Here is a 19,372-nt window from a genome sequence, read left to right as displayed (position 1 = left end):
GTATTTGAAAAAAGAGGATGGAATCTCCTGGTCAAGCATAAATATTAAAGAACCATGGGGCACTGCCACTACCTAATGTTTGCAAAACTACAAGTTGAGGCAGACTCCGAGGTTGGGAAGGCAGTAACAAAAGACAGACAAATTCCCTTAATGGAAGGACTCATAGTACCTCTGCCAGTTCTCCTAGCAGGTGCACCCAGTCCAGCAACATAACTTCAGTCTCATCTGAACCAATTCACTCTCAAACTTTTGCATTTTCACTTGCTAAATATGTTACATGCTACTTACCTCTGTCTGCATCTTTGAGACCTAAGTATGATATCTCCACCTGTGGAAAATGTGCTATTAGTCATTGCATATTAACATATATGTCAAGTATCAGGGGGTAGCCATGTTAGTCTGTATCCACAAAAACAACGAGGAGTCCGCTGGCACCTTAAAGACTAACAGATTTATTTGAGCATAAGCTTTCATGGGTAAAAAACCTCACTTCAGATGCACGAAAGCTTATGCCCAAATAAATCTGTTAGTCTTTAAGGTGCCAGCGGACTCCTTGTTGGTTTTTTTGCATATTAACATAGATATCATTTAGATATGCCAATAAAATAACTTACCAGATGGTTTATCAGTTGAAGTTGGACTGCTAATAACTGGTGGCATGGTTGGTAGATTAGGTGGTAGAACCTTTAAATTCTGATCACTTTGAATCTCATTGGTAGCTATTTGGTTAATAATGCGATTGTAAGTAGGAGGCTGATACATTCTGTTAGGTGGTTGGGGAGGATGGGGTATTGGCTTAATAGATGGCATTCTTTGACAATGTTCTTCTAGTTGTGCAATAATTATAGACTGGTTATTGGCGATTGTCACCAAATGTTGATATTTGTACTCTAGGTCCTTGTATTTGTTTGCAAGTTGCAACATATCGGCAGTTTGGTTCAATATCTTATTTTCAAGCTGGGAAAGTTCTAATGCATTGTCCCGTTTTCGAATAATTTCATGTAGCAGCTGCATATAAAGTTGCGTGACACGAGAGTTCATATTCCGACTTTCTTTTCGTAAAAGTTTAACCTCATTAACAATCCCACCATCCACCTCCACCAGTTGCTGAAGAGTTTCTATTTGTCTCTTTTGCTTTAGAAGTTCATTGTTAAGCAGCTCTAATTCTTGTTTATTTACCCGGTTTTCAAGAAGAACCTCTGGCTCCTTTGAATTAACACAAATGGCACCTGTCACTTTCTGCTGAGGTACAATAAAGGTATAAGTGCATTTGTCCTGTGTGTCACTGGACCGCTTATACCTGTTCATGTAAATGAATTCTTGCTCTGTGCCCTCATCACTGCTTTCAAATTCCTGTGTCTTGCTAGCAGTCGCTCCCATGACTGCAATTAGTAATAAACAAGTTAATCTTGCTGCCTTCATCATTCTTTATTTTTGGATACTTTTTCTTCTACAAATGAACTTCTAAAATCTGTTTAAAAATAAAAATAAAGAAGTTATTTAGTAATAAATAGAAAATGAATGAATGTGAATAAGAAGATTAACAACTACTGTGTTTATTGGGAAGTCTTAAAAAATTCTCTTCAGGTGGTAAGTGATGATATGAAAATATACATATTTTCATGCCAACAAATATGGTACACTTTTCATGTCTGGTAAGAGCTTCCACCAGATTAAGATGATAAAGTGATAGAGAGGCTACTGAGCTTCATGGAGACAAGTTATAACTTACTGGCATCCTGTTACCAGATCATTGGTTAATAAATTGTGAAACATTGCTATAATTTCTCACCACTCACCTTAAGGAATTGAATTAGTAAAAAGTAAGTCCATATTTCCAGGACAGTGCTATCAGTTTCTCAGAAATTCATTTAAATAAAAATTAAGTTTTCATCCCTTACACTTGCAAAGATAACCTTAAAATGTGAACTGAATGTAGCTGATCCTGTGCTGTTACAGTTTCTAAAATGCACTAGATTAGGGCTGTCAAACTGTTAAAAAAATCGCAATTAATCGCAAGATTTAAAAAAATAATTGCAGTTAATTGCAATTTTAATCACACTATTAAACAATAATGGAATACCAATTTAAATTCATTGTAAATATTTTGGATGTTTTTCTACATTTTCAAATATATTGATTTCAGTTACAACACAGAATACAAAGTGTACAGTGCTCACTTTATATTATTATTTTTATTACAAATATTTTCCCTGTAAAAAGATTAAAAAAAAATAGTATTTTTCAATGCACCTAATACAAGTACTGTAGTGCACTCTCTTTTTGTAAAAGTGCAACTTTTTAAATGTAGAATTATTTTTTTTTAGGGCTGTCAATTAATCACAGTTAACTCATGCGATTAACTCAAAAAATAACTGTGATTAAAAAAATTAATAATGATTAATCGCACTGTTAAATAGAATACCAATTGAAATGTATTAAATATTTTTGGATGTTTTTCTACATTTCAAATAAACTGATTTCTATTACAACACGGAATACAAGGTGTACAGTGCTTACTTTATATTATTTTGATTACAAATATTTGCACTGTAAAAATGATAAACAAAAGAAATGGTATTTTTCAGTTCACATCATACAAGTACTGTAGTGCAGTCTATTGTGAAAGTGTAATTTACAAATGTAGATTTTTTTTTGTTACATAGCTGCACTCAAACAAAACAATGCAAAACTTTAGAGCCTACAAGTCCACTCAGTCCTACTTCTTGTTCAGCCAATTGCTAAGAGAAACAAGTTTGTTTACATTTACGGACAATAATGCTGCCTGCTTCTTATGTCACCTGAAAGTGAGAACTGGCATTTGCATGGCACTATTGTACCTGGAGTTGCAAGGTATTTACGTGCCAGGTATGTTAAACATTTGTACATTCCTTCGTACTTCGACTTGTAGGCTCTAAAGTAATAATAATTGTACATTTTTAAGTTGTACTTTCCCAGTCAGAAGAGTGCACTACAGTACTTGTAGGAGATGAATTGAAAAATACTGTTTCTTTTGTTTATCTTTTTACAGGGCAAATATTTGTAATAAAAAATAATATAAAGTGAACAGTGTACACTTTGTATTCTGTGTTGTAACTGAAATCAATATATTTGAAAATGTAGAAAAACATCAAAAATATTTATAATACATTTAAATTGGTATTGTATTATTGTTTAACAGTGTGATTAAAACTGCAATTAATTGATACTATTTTTAATATAGTTAATTTGTTTTGTGTTAATTACTTCTGTTAACTGTGATTGACAGCTCTGTATTAAATATAAAGTTGTTTAACAATATTTTAACAACTAAAAGGAGCATATAAATCTGTTTTATATTGCTTACATTTGCTGGAGGTATGGCTTTGATGGAGTTCTTGCAATTTTTAGGTTTGTTTTTTTTACCTTGATTAGTAACATTAGATCTCAGGATAGAACGTTTTGAATACATCAGTCAACCCTGAAAATCTTCCTACACAATTTACATACTCTGCACATTAATAAATGAGGAACTTTGACACCAAAACATTGTATACATTAAAATCACACAATTTCAGCAGAAGGAATTTCTCTTTCTCATTGATTTGACCTGCTTTACAACTGAAGTGTCTAATGTGACTCTTAGGGTATGTCTACACTACGGGATTATTCCGATTTTATATAAAGTGGTTTTGTAAAACATTGTATAAAGTTGAGTGCACGCGGCCACACTAAGCACATTAATTCGGCGGTGTGCGTCCATGGTCCGAGGCTAGCATCAATTTCTGGAGTGTTGCACTGTGGGTAGCTATTCTGTAGCTATCCCATAGTTCCTGCAGTCTCCTCCGCTCCTTGGAATTCTGGATTGAGATCCCAGTGCCTGATGGGGCAAAAATTATTGTCGCGGGTGTTCTGGGTAAATGTTGTCAGTCATTCCTTCCTCAGGGAAAAAGGGTGTGAAATGATTGTCTGCCGTTGCTTTCCCGGGATTGCCCTGGCAGACGCCATAGCATGGCAACCATGGAGCCTGTTTTGCCTTTTGTCACTGTCACCGTTATGTGTACTGGATGCCGCTGACAGAGGCGATACTGCAGCACTACACAGCAGCATTCATTTGCCTTTGCATGATAGCAGAGATGGTTATCAGTCGTTCTGTACCGTCTGCTGTGCCATTGTAAATTGGCAATGAGATGACTTTTTACCTGTCATTCTGTACCGTCTGCTGCTGTCATGGGTGCCCCTGGCTGAGGTCGGCTGGGGGCGCAAAGACAAAAATGGGAATGACTCCCCGAGTCAATCCCTCCTTTATGGTTTATCTAAAAATAGAGTCAGTCCTGCCTAGAATATGGGACCAGTGTACTAGAGAACCAGTGTACCAGAGAACGAGAGAGCACAGCCGGTCTGTGTCAGATCCCGCAGAAATGAGGAGCTGCATGCCATTCACGGGGGGTGCCCCTGCAACAACCCCACCCGTTGCTTCCCTCCTCCTCCAACCTTCCTGGGCTACTGTGGCAGTGTCCCTCCCATTTGTGTGATGAAGTAATAAAGAATGCAGGAATAAGAAACACTGACTTGTTAGTGAGATAAAATGAGGGGGAGGCAGCCTCCAGCTGCTATGATAGTCCAGGCAGGACATTAAGTGATGTGGGGGAGAGGAGCCCAGCATCCCGCTGCTAGATAGTACAGGCAGTACAGAATCTTTTCTTTAGACATGAAAGGGAGGGGGCTGATGGAGCTCAGCCCCCAGTTGCTATGATGAGGACGGTTACCAGCTGTTCTGTACCATCTACTGGGAATGACCGGGAATCATTCCTATTTTTACCCAGCCAACCCGGCCGGCCTCACCTGAGGCCAGCCAGGAGCACTCATGGGCTCATGACGAGGACGGCTATCAGTCCTACTGCACTGTACCGTCTGCCACTGGAGAGGGGAAGAGAGAGGATGCTACTGTTTACTGCTGCAGCACCGTGTCTTCCAGCAGCATGCAGTATACATAGGGTGACATATAAAAACTCAAGAAACGATTTTTTCCCCTTTTCTGTCACGGAGGGGGAGGGGGGGGTAAATTGACGAGATAGACCCTGAACCACCCCGGACAATGTGTTTGACCCTACAGGCATTGGGAGCTCAGCCAAGAATGCAAATGAATTTTGGGGACTGTGGGATAGCTGGAATCCTCGGTACCCCCCCCTCCCTCCATGAGCGTCCATTTGATTCTTTGGCTTTCCGTCACACATGTCACGCAGCACTGTGCTGTGGACTCTGTATCATAGCCTGGAGATTTTTTTCAAATGCTTTGGCATTTCGTCTTCTGCAACAGAGCTCTGGTAGAACAGATTTGTCTCCCCATGCAGCAGTCAGATCCAATATCTCCCGTACAGTCCATGCTGGAGCTCTTTTTGGATTTGGGACTGCATCGCCACCCGTGGTGATCAGAGCTGCACGCTGGACAAACAGGAAATGAAATTCAAAAGTTCGCGGGGCTTTTCCTGTCTACCTGGCCACTGCATCCGAGTTCAGGTTGCTGTCACAGTGGAGCACTGTGGGATACTGCCCGGAGGCAAATACTGTCGATTTGCGGCCACACTAACCCTAATCCAATACGGTAATACCGATTTTAGCGCTACTCCTCTCGGGGAGGAGTACAGAAACCGATTTAAAGAGCCCTTTATATCGATATAAAGGGCCTTGTTGTGTGGACGGGTACAGTGTTAAATCGGTTTAACGCTGCTGAAATCAGTTTAAACACGTAGTGTAGACCAGGCCTTACAAGGAAAATCCTGTTTCCTTCGTATTTCTCCTTACAGAGGAGTCCAAGTTACTACCTTAACGGGATCTGCCTTCAACACTCCTGCACAGACTAGCTACTAGTATTTATTTACTTTTTGCAACAGTAATGCCATTTTGGATATATTTAAACTGATTTTAATCCCTCAGATATTCAAAGTGGATCTCTTTGGCACTTTTCTTCATAGAACTCAGTGGCCACAACAGCTAAGGGTTTATAAGACATCACCCTTTTTGGCATTATGAGTTTAACATCGGGGTCACTAGCATTAAACTTTTCTGAGACTGTTCCATTTTCAGCTATGCAATCAACTAACTCCTTCACATTGCATAGGTCTGAGGGCTCTCTTTATTGCTAAATACTGCATAAAATATTCAGTCTTTTCTAAATACTTCCAGTTCTCTGCACAATGGCTAAAGGAAGAAAAACTTCATGATCTACACAGTATATATAAAATCATACCAGGTGTGTGTTTGGTTGCTATGTTTCTCAGTTCTGTTATGAGTGTTGATATTTTGGATGTTATGTTTTGAATAACATGCACTCGGTGTATAAATCTGTCAATAATTGTTTATTACATAATTGCATAAGAATAAATATTTAGGGTATGCAACTCAAATATTTATAAGTACAAACTTAGATTACAGCATGGTGCATGGCAAATTACATGTTCATCTTCTGTGAGCTTGGCTACCTCACTGAGGGTGTAATAAAGTACATTAGAATTTTTGAAGGGGTATCTATTGTACTTTCCTTTAAAAATTGGTTTGCCCATTTTAATGAATTTTAATGAATCAAACATACTTCCATATTATTTCCGTGGTTTGGTTTTCTTTCTTTGTTCTGAGGAAAAATAATATGAGCCTGTTTGGAAATCCTTTGCATACTGTAGATCTTAATATTGCTTCATTTTGGTAAACTTGCATAGTTGTTCTGCTCACAAGGGTTGGATTGGTAGCTTCTTGATAATCAAATTTAGATGATATTATGATTTTATTTTAAATATATTTTTGCACTGATTTTTGCAAATGGTAACTCCCATTAATGCCACTGGAATTAATGGAGGAAATACCGTATAATATCCATCTATATTACAACTTTTTTTTCATTGTATAAATGCTGGATTTCTTTCTTTTCAAACTGACTTAGGTATTTCAGCTAATTTTTATGGGGGTTAGAGAACAGTGAAAGCACTGAAAAGTTTGAGAAAAATTGCACTTGAATCTGTGTATTTGTGTGTAATCTAGTTTGCATAAAAATATACAATGTTGAGCTTGTTCAGCATGTAATGCCTAGTCTGATTTTTTCTTTACCAACATATCATTATGATCTTGTTTTGCTATACATGTAAAACATTTCCTTATAACCCTAATTTTCACTTAAAACACGTGCTTTTGTTTAAAATAAATTAAAAGCAATGGATTTCATATTCCCAATTTACATTTTTATGATAAATGTACAACTACAGTCATTTAAATCCAGTGGAAAGGTACAATTCTGACTTTTGTGTCAGTGGAAAAAAATTATTTTAAAAGCGAAAATCTTAGCAGTCCAGACTTTTTGTAATAGAATTTTCCCCACTTCTATACCCATTTTTAATTGTCAACATGTATAATAAAAAGCAATAGCATTACAATCCCTAAATTTGGATCCATTTCTGGTCTTAGAACTGAAGACAATTATTTCTTTACATTTTTTATTATTGGTTTCTAAAACTCAGTTTGAAATGCAGCTTTTCTAAACACATGAAGGCAGTGATAATATTTCCCAGACCTGCTGTAGGTTGAGGAAAAAAAGATTAGTTTCTCACAATCTACATTACTAAAGCAACCATGAAATTGACAAGAATGTCCATTTTAGTCAACAGGTGCTAGTCTGGGGAGCACATTTCCTTTTGGAAACACCACATGTAATCATTTCCAAAACAATTTTTCTGATGTTTTCTGGTTTTTGAGAAATTTCCAAAAATGTTGTTTCATTCTGATTTGGAATAAAAACAAATTTCAAAATGCCAACATTTCTTGTGAACCAGAAATCCAGAGTTTCGGCCTGTTCTAGTTGTCAGCAAATATCTGAAAAATACACTTGCAAAGTGTGTCTAAAATCCTTCTTTAGTAAGATCAAGTGGCGGATGTCTGTGCAGTGGATCTAAAGATTCTAACCCAGCTGATGAGTCATGTGGGTATCAGTATGATGCCACATGTTGGAATTTGTTTTTTTCAGTTTGCTTAAAAAAAAAAGATATTGCACACGAAAAGCCCCTATGTTAAAATAACATGATTAAGGTTTCACGGTGAAGGGGTATGTCCACACTACCTGCCGCATCGGCAGGTAGCAATCGATCTATCAGGGATCGATTTATCTTGTTTCAACTAGAGGCGATAAATCGATCCTCGCTGCGCTCCCCTTCAACTCCAGAACTCCACCAGAGTGAGAGGCAGAAGCAGAGTCGATGGGAGAGCCGCGGCCGTCGATCCCGAGACGTGAGGATGGGAGGGAAGTTGAAATAAGATACGTCGACTTTGGCTCCTCTATTCTCATAGCTGAAGTTGCGTATCTTATATCGACTCCCCGCCTCCCCCCATTGTAGACCAGCCCAAGCACTCCAAAGTTAGGAAATGACTATGCTCTGGGAAAGGATCTGGTTGGTGTAGTTAATGAGGCTGTTGTCATAGAGTCAAAGGACTGGAAGGGACCTTGAGAGATCATCTAGTCTGGTCCCCTGCACTCATGGCAGGACTAAGTATTATCTAAACCAGTGTTCTTTATTGCAAGGCCTGTGAGCCAGTGGGTGCTCCCATCGGCCCTAAGTGCAGCTCCCTAAGTTCCCAGAGCCCGCCCACCCGCGTACGCGCGCACACACACACACACACACACACCAGCCTTCTGCCCCAGCCCTGAGCCTCCTCCTGCACCCTGAACCCCTCATCCCTAGCCTCACCCCCGCTTCCCAGCTCTGAGCCCCCTCCCGCATCCAAACCCCTCATCCCCAGCTCCACCCTAGAGCCCCTCACCTCTGCACCCCTACCCTGGGTCATCTCCCACACTCCGAACCTCTCGGCCCAACCCCATGTGTCTCTCACATTGAAGTTTTTTTGCCAAGGTGGCCCAAACTTCAAAAATAGTGAAGAGCACTGATCTAGACCATTCCTGACAGTTGTTTGTCTGACCTGCTCTTAAAAGTCTTCAATGATGGAGATTTTACAACTTCCCTAGGCAATTTATTCCAGTGTATAACCACCCTGACAGGAAGTTTTTCCTAATGTCCAACCTAAACTTTCCTTGCTGCAATTTAAGCCCATTGCTTGTTGCTCTATCCTCAGAGGTTAAGGAGAGCAATTTTTCTCCCTCCTCCTTGTAACAACCTTTTATATACTTGAAAACTGTTGTCCCCTCTGTCTTCTCTTTTCCAGATTAAACAAACCCAATGTTTTCAGTCTTCCCTCACAGGTCATGTTTTCTAGACCTTTAATCGTTGTTGCTCTTCTCTGGAGTTTCTCTCTAATTTGTCCACGTCCTTCCTGAAATGTGGCGCCCAGAACGGGACACAATACTCCAGTTGAGGCCTAATCAGCGTGGAATAGAGCGGAAGAATTACTTCTCTTGTCTTGCTTACAACACTCCTACTAATACATCCCAGGATGATGTTTGCTTTTTTTGCAACATTGTTACACTGTTGACCCGTATTTAGCTTGTGGTCCACTATGACCCCCAGATCCCTTTCTGCAGTACTCCTTCCTAGGTAGTCATTTGCCATTTTGTACGTGTGCAACCGATTCTTCCTTCCTAAATGGAGTACTTTGCATTTGTCCTTATTGAGTTTCATCCTATTTATTTCATACCATTTCTCCAGTATCAGAGGGGTAACTGTGTTAGTCTGGATCTGTAAAAGCAGCAAAGAGTCCTGTAGCACCTTATAGACTAACAGACATATTGGAGCATGAGCTTTCATGGGTGAATACCCAGTTCGTCGGATGCTTTTACCATTTCTCCAGTTTATCCAGATCATTTTGAATTATAATTCTATTCTCCAGAGCACTTGCAGCCCCTCCCAGCTTGGTATCATCCGCAAACTTTTTATAAGTGTACTCTCTCTGCCATTATCTAAATCATCGATGAAGATATTGAACAGAAGCGGACCTAGAACCGATCCCTGCGGAACCGCACTCATTATGCCGTTCCAGCATGATGGTGAACCACTGATAACTCAGAGAATGGTTTTCCAACCAGTTTTGCGCCCACCTTATAGTAGCTCCATATGGGTTGCATTTCCCTAGTTTGTTTATGAGAAGGTCATGTGAGACAGTGTCAAAAGCTTTACTAAAGTCTCTGGGACCCTTCCTCGTTTGTTGCAGAAGTGGAAGGTGTTTAGTGAATGAGGAAGGAAGAAAAGAGGATAGTCTCGTGGTTAAGTTAGTTGAGGGCTTCCCAAGAGAATTGGATTCTATCCCTGCTTCTGCCATAGACTTTCTGTGTGATGCTTAACAGATAACATACACATTTTCATTTGTGGCCACTAATTGTGTGTTCCCCATTTTCTGGGTACCCAAGTTGAGACTCTGGGGCTGAACACTCAAAGCTGCAACTGATGCCAATGGGAGCTGTGCGTTAAACATATCCAAGTGCTATAAAATGCTAAACACTATGAAAACTCAGGCTCTAGATGGCTCAAATTGAGCAAAATTAGTGGTCATGGGCAACCTTAATTCTAGCATTTCCTAATTATTGCGTTTTTGACTTTGCAACCTTAATGTTCTGTTAACAGCTTTTTTGTATTTATAGTAATGCTTGTCACATGCTTTCCAAATGTTCAGGAAGGTCAGTCCCTACTCTGAGGAGCTCACAATCTATGGAAACTGGAACTTTTGCCACTGTGACAGCTAGATTTGCTCAGAGCATATTTAGATAACGTGATAGTAAGAAGGCCTGTGCTCTGTATATGCCTGTCCCTCCACCCTGGGAGTTCCACTAGTGGAACTTGCGCTGATTCTTGATCAGCTGTAATAAAGTGGTTGAAAAATTTCCAGTGTAGAAACACCTCCCTAAGAACATATTAGCCTGAAGGGGAGGGCAAGAAGATGGGGAAAAACCTTACTGCACCGCTGTTAATGGCATTAGTATTATTTCTTCGGGAAACTGCTTGCTCTTTGCTTTTGTGGCCTTGTTATGAGGAAAGCAGATGAGAGAATAGAGTCTGTATGTTTGTATAGCAAGGTCTTGCCATTCTAAGCAGGGAATACTGTAGTAAAAGGAAATTAAATGGCGACTCTCTTTAACATAAAATTTTTACAGAGCATCATGCTAATAATGAATGTGCCTGTGTAGATCATTTTTATAGATATTCACATGCTCTGAGTAAAAATATAATTGAAAGTCATTGATAGTATTATGTTACTTGATTACAAAGAGAATTGTAGTGAGGCTTTGTTAGTATGTTTCAGTAAATGATACAAGAAAACTGTATCAGCAATGATTTTTGTGGATCTTTTTGAAAATTGTTTATGCCCTATGTGTCTCAAATTTTAGTATAACTGGAATGAAATTCATTTTCATTTTGTAAATAGAAAGGGATTGTGCCTTATGGAGTTTGGCAAGAATCTTGAGAATTTGTCAGATACAAGTTTGGGGTTCAGCATATCCAAAAGTGCAAGGAACTGGCTGTTACAAACATGTTCCATGTATTCTTTAAAGCAGAGTCATTTGAAAACTCTGGAAAAATAAAGAACATAAATTAAAATTACCCCAGATAGCTTTAACTTTCATAACCAGCATTTGTTTCATGAAAGATAGGATCCTGGTTTGTGGGAAACCAGCAAGCTCTGCAACAGACTGAATTTTGCGCAGGGACTGGGAACCTACTTTATTAAGCAGGAAAGGTAATTATGAAGTGTAGTCACTAGTTTACATTTTATAATTTTGTTTTGTGTTGTAACTAGGGCTGTCGTTTAATCACAGTTAACTCACGTGATTAACTCAAAAAAGTATTCACAATTAAAATAATCACAATTAATCACAGTTTTAATCACACTATTAAACAATAGAATACCAATAGAAATTTATTAAATATTTTTGGATGTTTTTCTACATGGATGACTGGGCAACAAAATGGTAGATGAAATTAAATATTGATAAATGCAAAGTAATGCACATTGGAAAACATAATCCCAATTATACACATAAATGGATGGGGTCTAAACTAGCTGTTACCACTCAATAAAGCGATCTTGGAGTCATTGTGGATAGTTCGCTGAAAACATCCACTCAGTGTGCAGTGGCAGTCAAAAAAGCAAACAGAATGCTGGGCGTCATTAAGGGATAGATAAGACAGATCATATTGCCTTTATATAAATCCATGGTACACCCACATCTTGAATACAGTGTGCAGATGTGGTTGCCCCATCTCAGAAAAGATATATTGGAATTGGAAAAGGTTCAGAAAAGGGCATCAAAAATGATTGGGGTATGGAACAGCTTCCATATGAGGAGAGATTAATAAGACTGGGACTTTTCAGCTTGGAAAAGAGACGGCTAAGGGGAGATATGATTGAGGTCTATAAAATCATGACTGGTGTAGAGAAAGTAGATAAGGAAGTATTGTTTACTGCTTCTCATAATACAACAACTAGGGGTCACCAAATGAAATTAATAGGCATCAGGTTTAAAACAAATAAAAGGAAGTATTTCTTCACACAATGCACAGTCACCTGTGGAACTCCTTGCCAGAGGATGTTGTGAAAGCCAAGACCATAACAGGGTTCAAAAAACTAGATAAATTCATGGAGGAAAGGGGCCATCAATGGCTATTAGCTAGGATGGACAGGAATGGTGTCCCTAGCCTCTGTTTGCCAGAAGCTGGAATGAGCGATGGGATGGATCACTTGATTCCCTGCTCTGTTCATTCCCTCTGGGGCATCTGGCATTGGCCAGTATCGAAAGACAGGGTACTGGGCTAGACAGACCGTTGGTCTGACCTAGTAGGGCCATTCTTATGTTCTTATATTAATTTCAGTTACAACACCGAATCCAAAGTGTACGCTGCTCACTTTATATTATTTATTAGAGATATCTGCACTGTAAAAATGAAAAACAAATAGTATTTTTCAGTTCACCTCATACAACTACTGTAATGTAATCTGTTTATCATGGAAGTGGAACTTACAGATGTAGAATTATGTGCAAAAAAAATTCAAAAATAAAATAATGTAAAACTTTAGAGCCTATAAATCCATTTAATCATATTTCTTGTTTAGCCCATCTCTCAGACAAACAAGTTTGTTTACATTTGGCTCTAAAGTTTTACATTGTTTTATTTTTGAATGCAGTTATTTTTTGCACATAATTCTACATTTGTAAGTTCCACTTCCATGATAAATAAATTTGTATTAGGCGAACTGAAAAATACTATTTTTCTGTTTTTACAGTGCAAATATTTGTAATAAAAAATATATAAAGTGAGCACTGTACATTTTGTATTCTGTGTTGTAATTGAAATCAATATATTTGAAAATTTAGAAAACATATAAAAGTATTTAAATGGTATTCTATTATTGTTTAACAGTGCAATTAATCGAGATTAATTGCAATTAATTTTTTTAATCGCTTGATAGCCCTAGTTGTAACCACTTGTTTCCATCACACACTCTCATTTTGAGTGGAACCTCTATTCTTTCTTAAATAAATCTCCTTTTGTTTTATTATAAATAATCATAAGTTCTGTGCACTATGCAGGAACACTGATTAAGGTAGCACTGGGGTACACTGTTCTTTTGGGAGCAAAGGATCTGGAATTTCTCAGTAGCCAGTGTCAAGGGCTGAATATCACAGGGGAATGTTTCAAGGGGACCTACCAGGCAAAGACTGCATAGTGCGGAGGAGAGTGGTTTAGTGGCTGATAGGTTGGTAGTATTAAGGAGCTAAAACCCAGCTGCCACAGGCCAGACTCCTTCTCGCTAGAGGCAGGGGGATAACAAGGTGACTCTCAGTCCTGGCTACCTTTAGAACAGTCACACCCATGTCTTTGCTTTTAACTTAGTTTAATAAATTGCTTCTTTATAGGAGAATGTGATGCAATATGTGCATTGTGTATTGATTATTCCATTCGATATACAAATATTAACACAAACAAGAAGTCCCTGTTGAAATGCTCTCCTTGCTCCAGAGTCCAATTCATGTTCCTGTATTGTAGCTGCTATTCAGCAAAGCTGGATGTTGTTTAACAAGATTATCACTTTTTTCTGTTTGCAATCTGTTCTTGAAAAAAACATTACTTTTTCTATATTTATATTTGTCCTTGTTCAATGAAAAATGTATATGAACAAATTATTAAAAATGGCTTATCGGCAGAATGAACACTGATTACTGGGTGTTGGGTACTTTTGTGCAAGTGATCACCTAAGTCACATGACATTGTTTCTGTTCTCTGATTGGATGACCTGAATTTTATAAACAACATGCCTGTCTGTACAAATTGTTTGCTCATTGAATCCCTCAAGGAGAGGATGGTGTACTTGGGGGGGAAAGTGGAGCAAAATAAATCATATACACAGACCTAGAGAAGTTTAAGCCACATTAAGTAGTTTTCTGTCCTCTTTTGTACAAGATAGCATTATATTTGTTTATTTAGAAGGCTCCCAGTTTTTAGAGTGGTAGCCGTGTTACTCTGTATCCGCAAAAAGAACAGGAGTACTTTTGGCACCTTAGAGATTAACAAATTTATTTGAGCATAAGCTTTCGTGGGCTAAAGCTCACTTCATCAGATGCATGCAGTGGAAAATACAGTAGGAAGATTATATAATATATATACATACAGATAACATGAAAAAATGGGTGTTGCCATACCAACTGTAATGAGACTAATTGATTAAGGTGGGCTATTATCAGCAAGAGAAAAAAAAACTTTTGTAGTGATAATCAGGATGGCTCATTTCAAACAGTTGTCAAGAAGGTGTGAGTAACAGTAGGGGAAAATTAACATGGGGAAATAGTTTTTAGTTTGTGTAATCACTCATCCACTCCCAGTCTTTATTCGAGCCTAATTTAATGGTGTCCAGTTTCGTTCCTCACAGAGAGAGAGAGAGATGTCACATCTGTTGGGTCTCTTGCAGACTTTGCATTCAGTTTCCTTTTGTCACATTTATACTAAATAACTCCTATAGCCGTTGCCTCTATTTCTCCTTAACAGGGATGCTGCTCTCGGGTGACCCCTTATTTCTCCCTATTGGCACCCTCCTGTTTATCAGTAGTTGTTCTCTGTCACAGTGGCCAGTACTTATTTGAGCAGGACCATGTTTGTAACCAGATATGAAACTCCCACTTCAATATCTGGCCACCCTACAAATGCTGCCTGTAATCTAGCCCCGTTATAAAAACAAAGTGTCTCCAAGCTAGAGACTCTTGTGCTTCTCGAACATCTCTCTTCACACGTTATCTTCCCTTCTCTCTCCCCAGGGCTCCTCAAAGTGCAATTATTTTGCTTGAGAAAGCCAGTGACTTTAAAATGTTTTCCGAGTCTCTCCTTGTCTCCTAAACTCCTCAAACCAAAAACACACAAGCTAGTTTACATAAATGTGGGTGTACCAACAGTTTTGCTGTGAATTCCCGTAAATGCTCACAAACACACTAGGTCATACCGAATATCCACACTTACACAGATAAAAGCTCCTCTGCAAACATATGTACTCACATAAACCAACTCTGAGTGGTCATGAAAAACCACAAAAAAGACATAAATGTGGTTGGCTTGAATCATGAATAGGATTTGATAAATATGTTTGTGAGCACGTTTATCCTGGATTCACCCCTCTCTATTATTTGAACTGCAATCTGTGTCCTGATTGGTGTATATTTGCTCTGTCAATATTTTGTTTCCCTCGAGACACAATTAGAGGACATTCCTATCATCAGAGTGAAGGGAAAATAAACTTTCAGAAAAAGATATTCGGTATTTTTCCAGTCCCTGAAAAGGAAAAGCAAATAATTATTTTCTTTGGCTTTGTTAGTCACTAAGTTAAGAAAAAGCAACTTTTGGAATTGCTTTTCCATATTGCACTGCAAGGCATTTGAAGTCTTTAGGAATGTTCTTGCTTAATCAAAATATTGTTGATTATTATAAATGTGTTTAAAACTCACAAATGAGATTTCCACAAGACTTGAGTATTTTACCATCTGAAACTAAATAGGTATTTCACTTCATGTATTGTCATGACCTCATAAGAATAAGGCTGAAAATTTATGTTTTATGAATAACTGTAGGACTATACAAAAGTTAATTCCTCATTTTTATGAAAAATACATACATATGGTTGTATTAGATTACCTCTTTTAGATTTTCTAATGGTTATTACATTTGAAAGATTTTTTATTTGTGCACATGAATATGAGGGTTTGAAACTCCATTAGCTGAAAAATGTGACTTTTAGCAACTCACATTGTGAGTTCTGTAAAGCATCATTCAGATTCTAAGAAAACTCCACCAAATAAACCCAAAATACTGCAGATTGCACTGTGTAAATTGAGCACTTCTTAGCTGGTAGCATTAATTAGTTAATATTTGTAATGCATTTTCGAGAAGAAAGATGTTATATAAGGCAAGATTTATTATTGTTACTGTATGTCTAATGTCTGTAATCCTAAAGAATTTCTGCAACAAAAAGTCTCTACTATTGGATGGGGAATTGGTATTTCTTGAGACATTTTTATGGCATCTGTAACCCTACCACAGTTTAAATTTCATCATCTTGGAAAACAGCTTAGACCATAGGAAAGATGAATTGTGGCTAAACTTTGACTTCCATTATGCTTTTTATTGGGAGTAAGAATTGCTAATTATTTTAAGTGCATGGTAGTTGGGAAACATTTTGAGAGTCAAAACAAAATAGCATTTATGCTGCAAAACTCTGGAGAAATACCAAAGCGAAATAATATCAACAGACATAATTGTCTGGAAAACTCTAAGGCAATACTGCATGAAATTAGTCAGCTGTAGATTTCATATCAAAAGACACAGTTCATACCCTGTCTTCACTTGTATGTGATACTCTTTTGAAAAGGGAATCTTAAATAATTTCAGGAGCTAGGACTAGTTGACTTACTTTCTGCTACTCTCGTTCTCCTATATATTGTGTATTGTTATTAAGCTAGAGGACAGTTGGTATGAAAACCTCATGCACTGAACTGCATAAACCCAGTTTATGTGTAAGTGATACATGTTACTGTATCCACCATGTGAGGCTGCTTTTCAGAGACAATTTTCCATGTTTAAGGCAAGATTTTACACGAGATTTCCAGTGACTTTTAGTGACGATTTGCAGTGCTGTAATTGTACATCAGAGACAGCCTAATTTATTAGAGCTTCACTAATTAACTATGTGATGTCAGGAGCTGGGAACTGAAATTCCAGAAATTGAGGTTCCAGCAATTGTTCTCAACGAAAGATTATAATATTAAAAAATTTGCTTGCAAGTTGGCAGTGGTGCTAGAACAATTGTACAGTGAGGATGCTGAGAGCCATTGAACCAAACTGTAAAGTAAACCCTGTATAAGATGGAAGCTACTTCAAGCCAGGGGATGCCGCATCACCCTGAGTTTCAGCACCTATGCAAGTTGGGATTAGGGAATTGAGCGGGGCAGGTTTTCAGATACACTTCAGGTTGGAGTATTGGTAATCCTCAGTAGAAAAGGGAGATCTTCCCAAAGTGAGAAACTCTTCGAATGTGAACAAGAGCACTGATCTGTCAGATGGAATAAGGTAGGATTTCTAATGTAAGTGGTTGGACCCTTATTTTGTTTTGCTAAACGTAGTACATTATCGCATTAACAAGACAGCTGCAAATTTTCATTGTTCAGTCACTTTGCTTTTATTTCCTATGCCGCACACTACATTTGTATAACTGGCTTTATTAAATAAATGTCATGTCTTTGTTCTACTAACTTACAAATTAAATTTAATCAAGGGGGGGCGGGGAGGAGGCAAGAGCCCATCCTTAAATGTGGTTCTCTGGCCTGAAATGCAAAGGTATTTTTTGCTTCATCTCTTAGTTGAGTGCATATAATTTACTAATGTGACTGAATGAGATGTGCTCTCAACATTCTGGAACTGCATCTCTATAGCTTTTTGCTTCAAAAGAAAAATAAATGTAACACCAGATAGATACCAATGGATTAATTTTTTAGCACATATTAAAGAAATCTGGAACTAAATCCTAGTCAGCTGTTGAACCAATAATTTTGTGTAGGTTACATTTATTGTAGTAGAGTTACTGGTAATTGTTAGATTTGGGTGAGCTGTTTTCCTAGGATGATTCCAGTGTTAAAAAACTGTATTATGAAGCCCTTTGTGCAACTTCCACTACAAATGAAGTCAAATTCATGAAAGGTCTACTGTTGGATCATATGGTAGTTTCCTGAAAAAATAAGTGACCATTTAAAACAAATATGAATGTGTACATGTATTCATACACCAGATTGTGATAGATTCTGTACATTAATTTGAATTAAAAGGCAAATAGAAATTTAAAATATTTTTGAAGAAAATATTTACTTAAGAAAAATCGTCTTAATTCCTACTTCTGTAGTCATTTGGTAGTCAGTGATTGTAGGAGAACTTGCAACTAGCAGGCATTTTCAAAACACCAGTCAGTAATTTGATCTGGATTTCACAACACTAGTATGATGAGAATTTTCTGAAGCTGTCTTTTTCTTCCTTAGTCCCCACTCCTTCTGTCAAAATCCTTTAAAAAAACATACACTTTATATGCCCCATTTTCCTGTCATTCTATTATAGAATTATGGGCATTGTGTTAACAAACTCTTGTCTTTTAGCTCAGTCAGAGCTAGAAAGATTTTTCTGTGGTTTCCAAGAGTGGAAAGACATAAATTGATTTGTATTTTTTTTGTCAAGTAAACTAATGTACTTTCTTTTCTCCACAAACAAGAAACAGATTGCTATGTGTTAAAGAAAAAATTTTACTAGAATTTTTTCTGGGTTGGTTTACTTGTTTTGTAACAGGAAATTGAACCTTACAGTGCAAATACTGTACAACAGTATGTATGTTTGGCAATTCAGGGACTAGCTCTACGTTTTTACTTAAAGTTTAAAGTAAACCAATAGAGTCCAAGGGAAAAAATGACAGGTACAGCATTTACTTTAGATATAGAAAAGGTGATGTGCTTAAAAGCTGAAAATTTATATAACTCTGATTTCAGGAATTGCCGGTGGGTAAGGGTATTTTGAATTCTTTGCCATTAGTTACTGGATTCCCAGAAGTGGAACACTAAACTACTGGCTGAAATGAAATGAACTACTTCAGACAGATTAATTGCAATACTCTTTATATTCAGCTTGTTCTGCTTAGTTCAAATTGTGGGTAATACCCAGTCCCAAAACACTGTTTCATTCTTAAAACTCTGAACAACTTTTTTTGGTTGAGTAAATGGATGGACTAATGAAATACGGCAGAGTGAGGGAATCCTAATTAGTTCTTAGAGAACTTTTGTTTTGAAATGGTACCAATTGCTGTAAGAAATGTCAAAGGATTACATCTCCTGTGCCTTCTGTCTTTCTTTTGTACAGTTTCCAGAAAAAGAAAGTAGCTCTTTTAATTGCAA

At 37.7% G+C, this 19,372-nt stretch overlaps 2 protein-coding genes across 2 annotated transcripts in view; one reads left to right on the top strand and one right to left on the bottom strand.

Annotated features, from left to right (window-relative positions):
* RALGPS1 (Ral GEF with PH domain and SH3 binding motif 1) overlaps positions 1–19,372 on the top strand; it is a 356,681-nt gene that overhangs the window by 165,355 nt on the left and 171,954 nt on the right. The window lies entirely within an intron of this gene.
* The window catches only part of ANGPTL2 (angiopoietin like 2), a 40,691-nt gene that overhangs the window by 19,777 nt on the left and 1,542 nt on the right, over positions 1–19,372 (bottom strand). The window contains exon 2 of the mRNA XM_050926727.1: positions 615–1,471. Within this exon, the coding sequence (XP_050782684.1) occupies positions 615–1,425 (811 nt within the window). The 5' untranslated portion in view covers positions 1,426–1,471. The remainder of the gene's footprint in view (positions 1–614; positions 1,472–19,372) is intronic.

This window comes from Gopherus flavomarginatus, chromosome 17 (assembly GCF_025201925.1).
Source record: "Gopherus flavomarginatus isolate rGopFla2 chromosome 17, rGopFla2.mat.asm, whole genome shotgun sequence".
Lineage (NCBI taxonomy): Eukaryota > Metazoa > Chordata > Testudines > Testudinidae > Gopherus > Gopherus flavomarginatus.
Note: the sequence above shows the minus strand (reverse complement) of the source record. Positions and strands in the feature narration are given on the sequence as shown.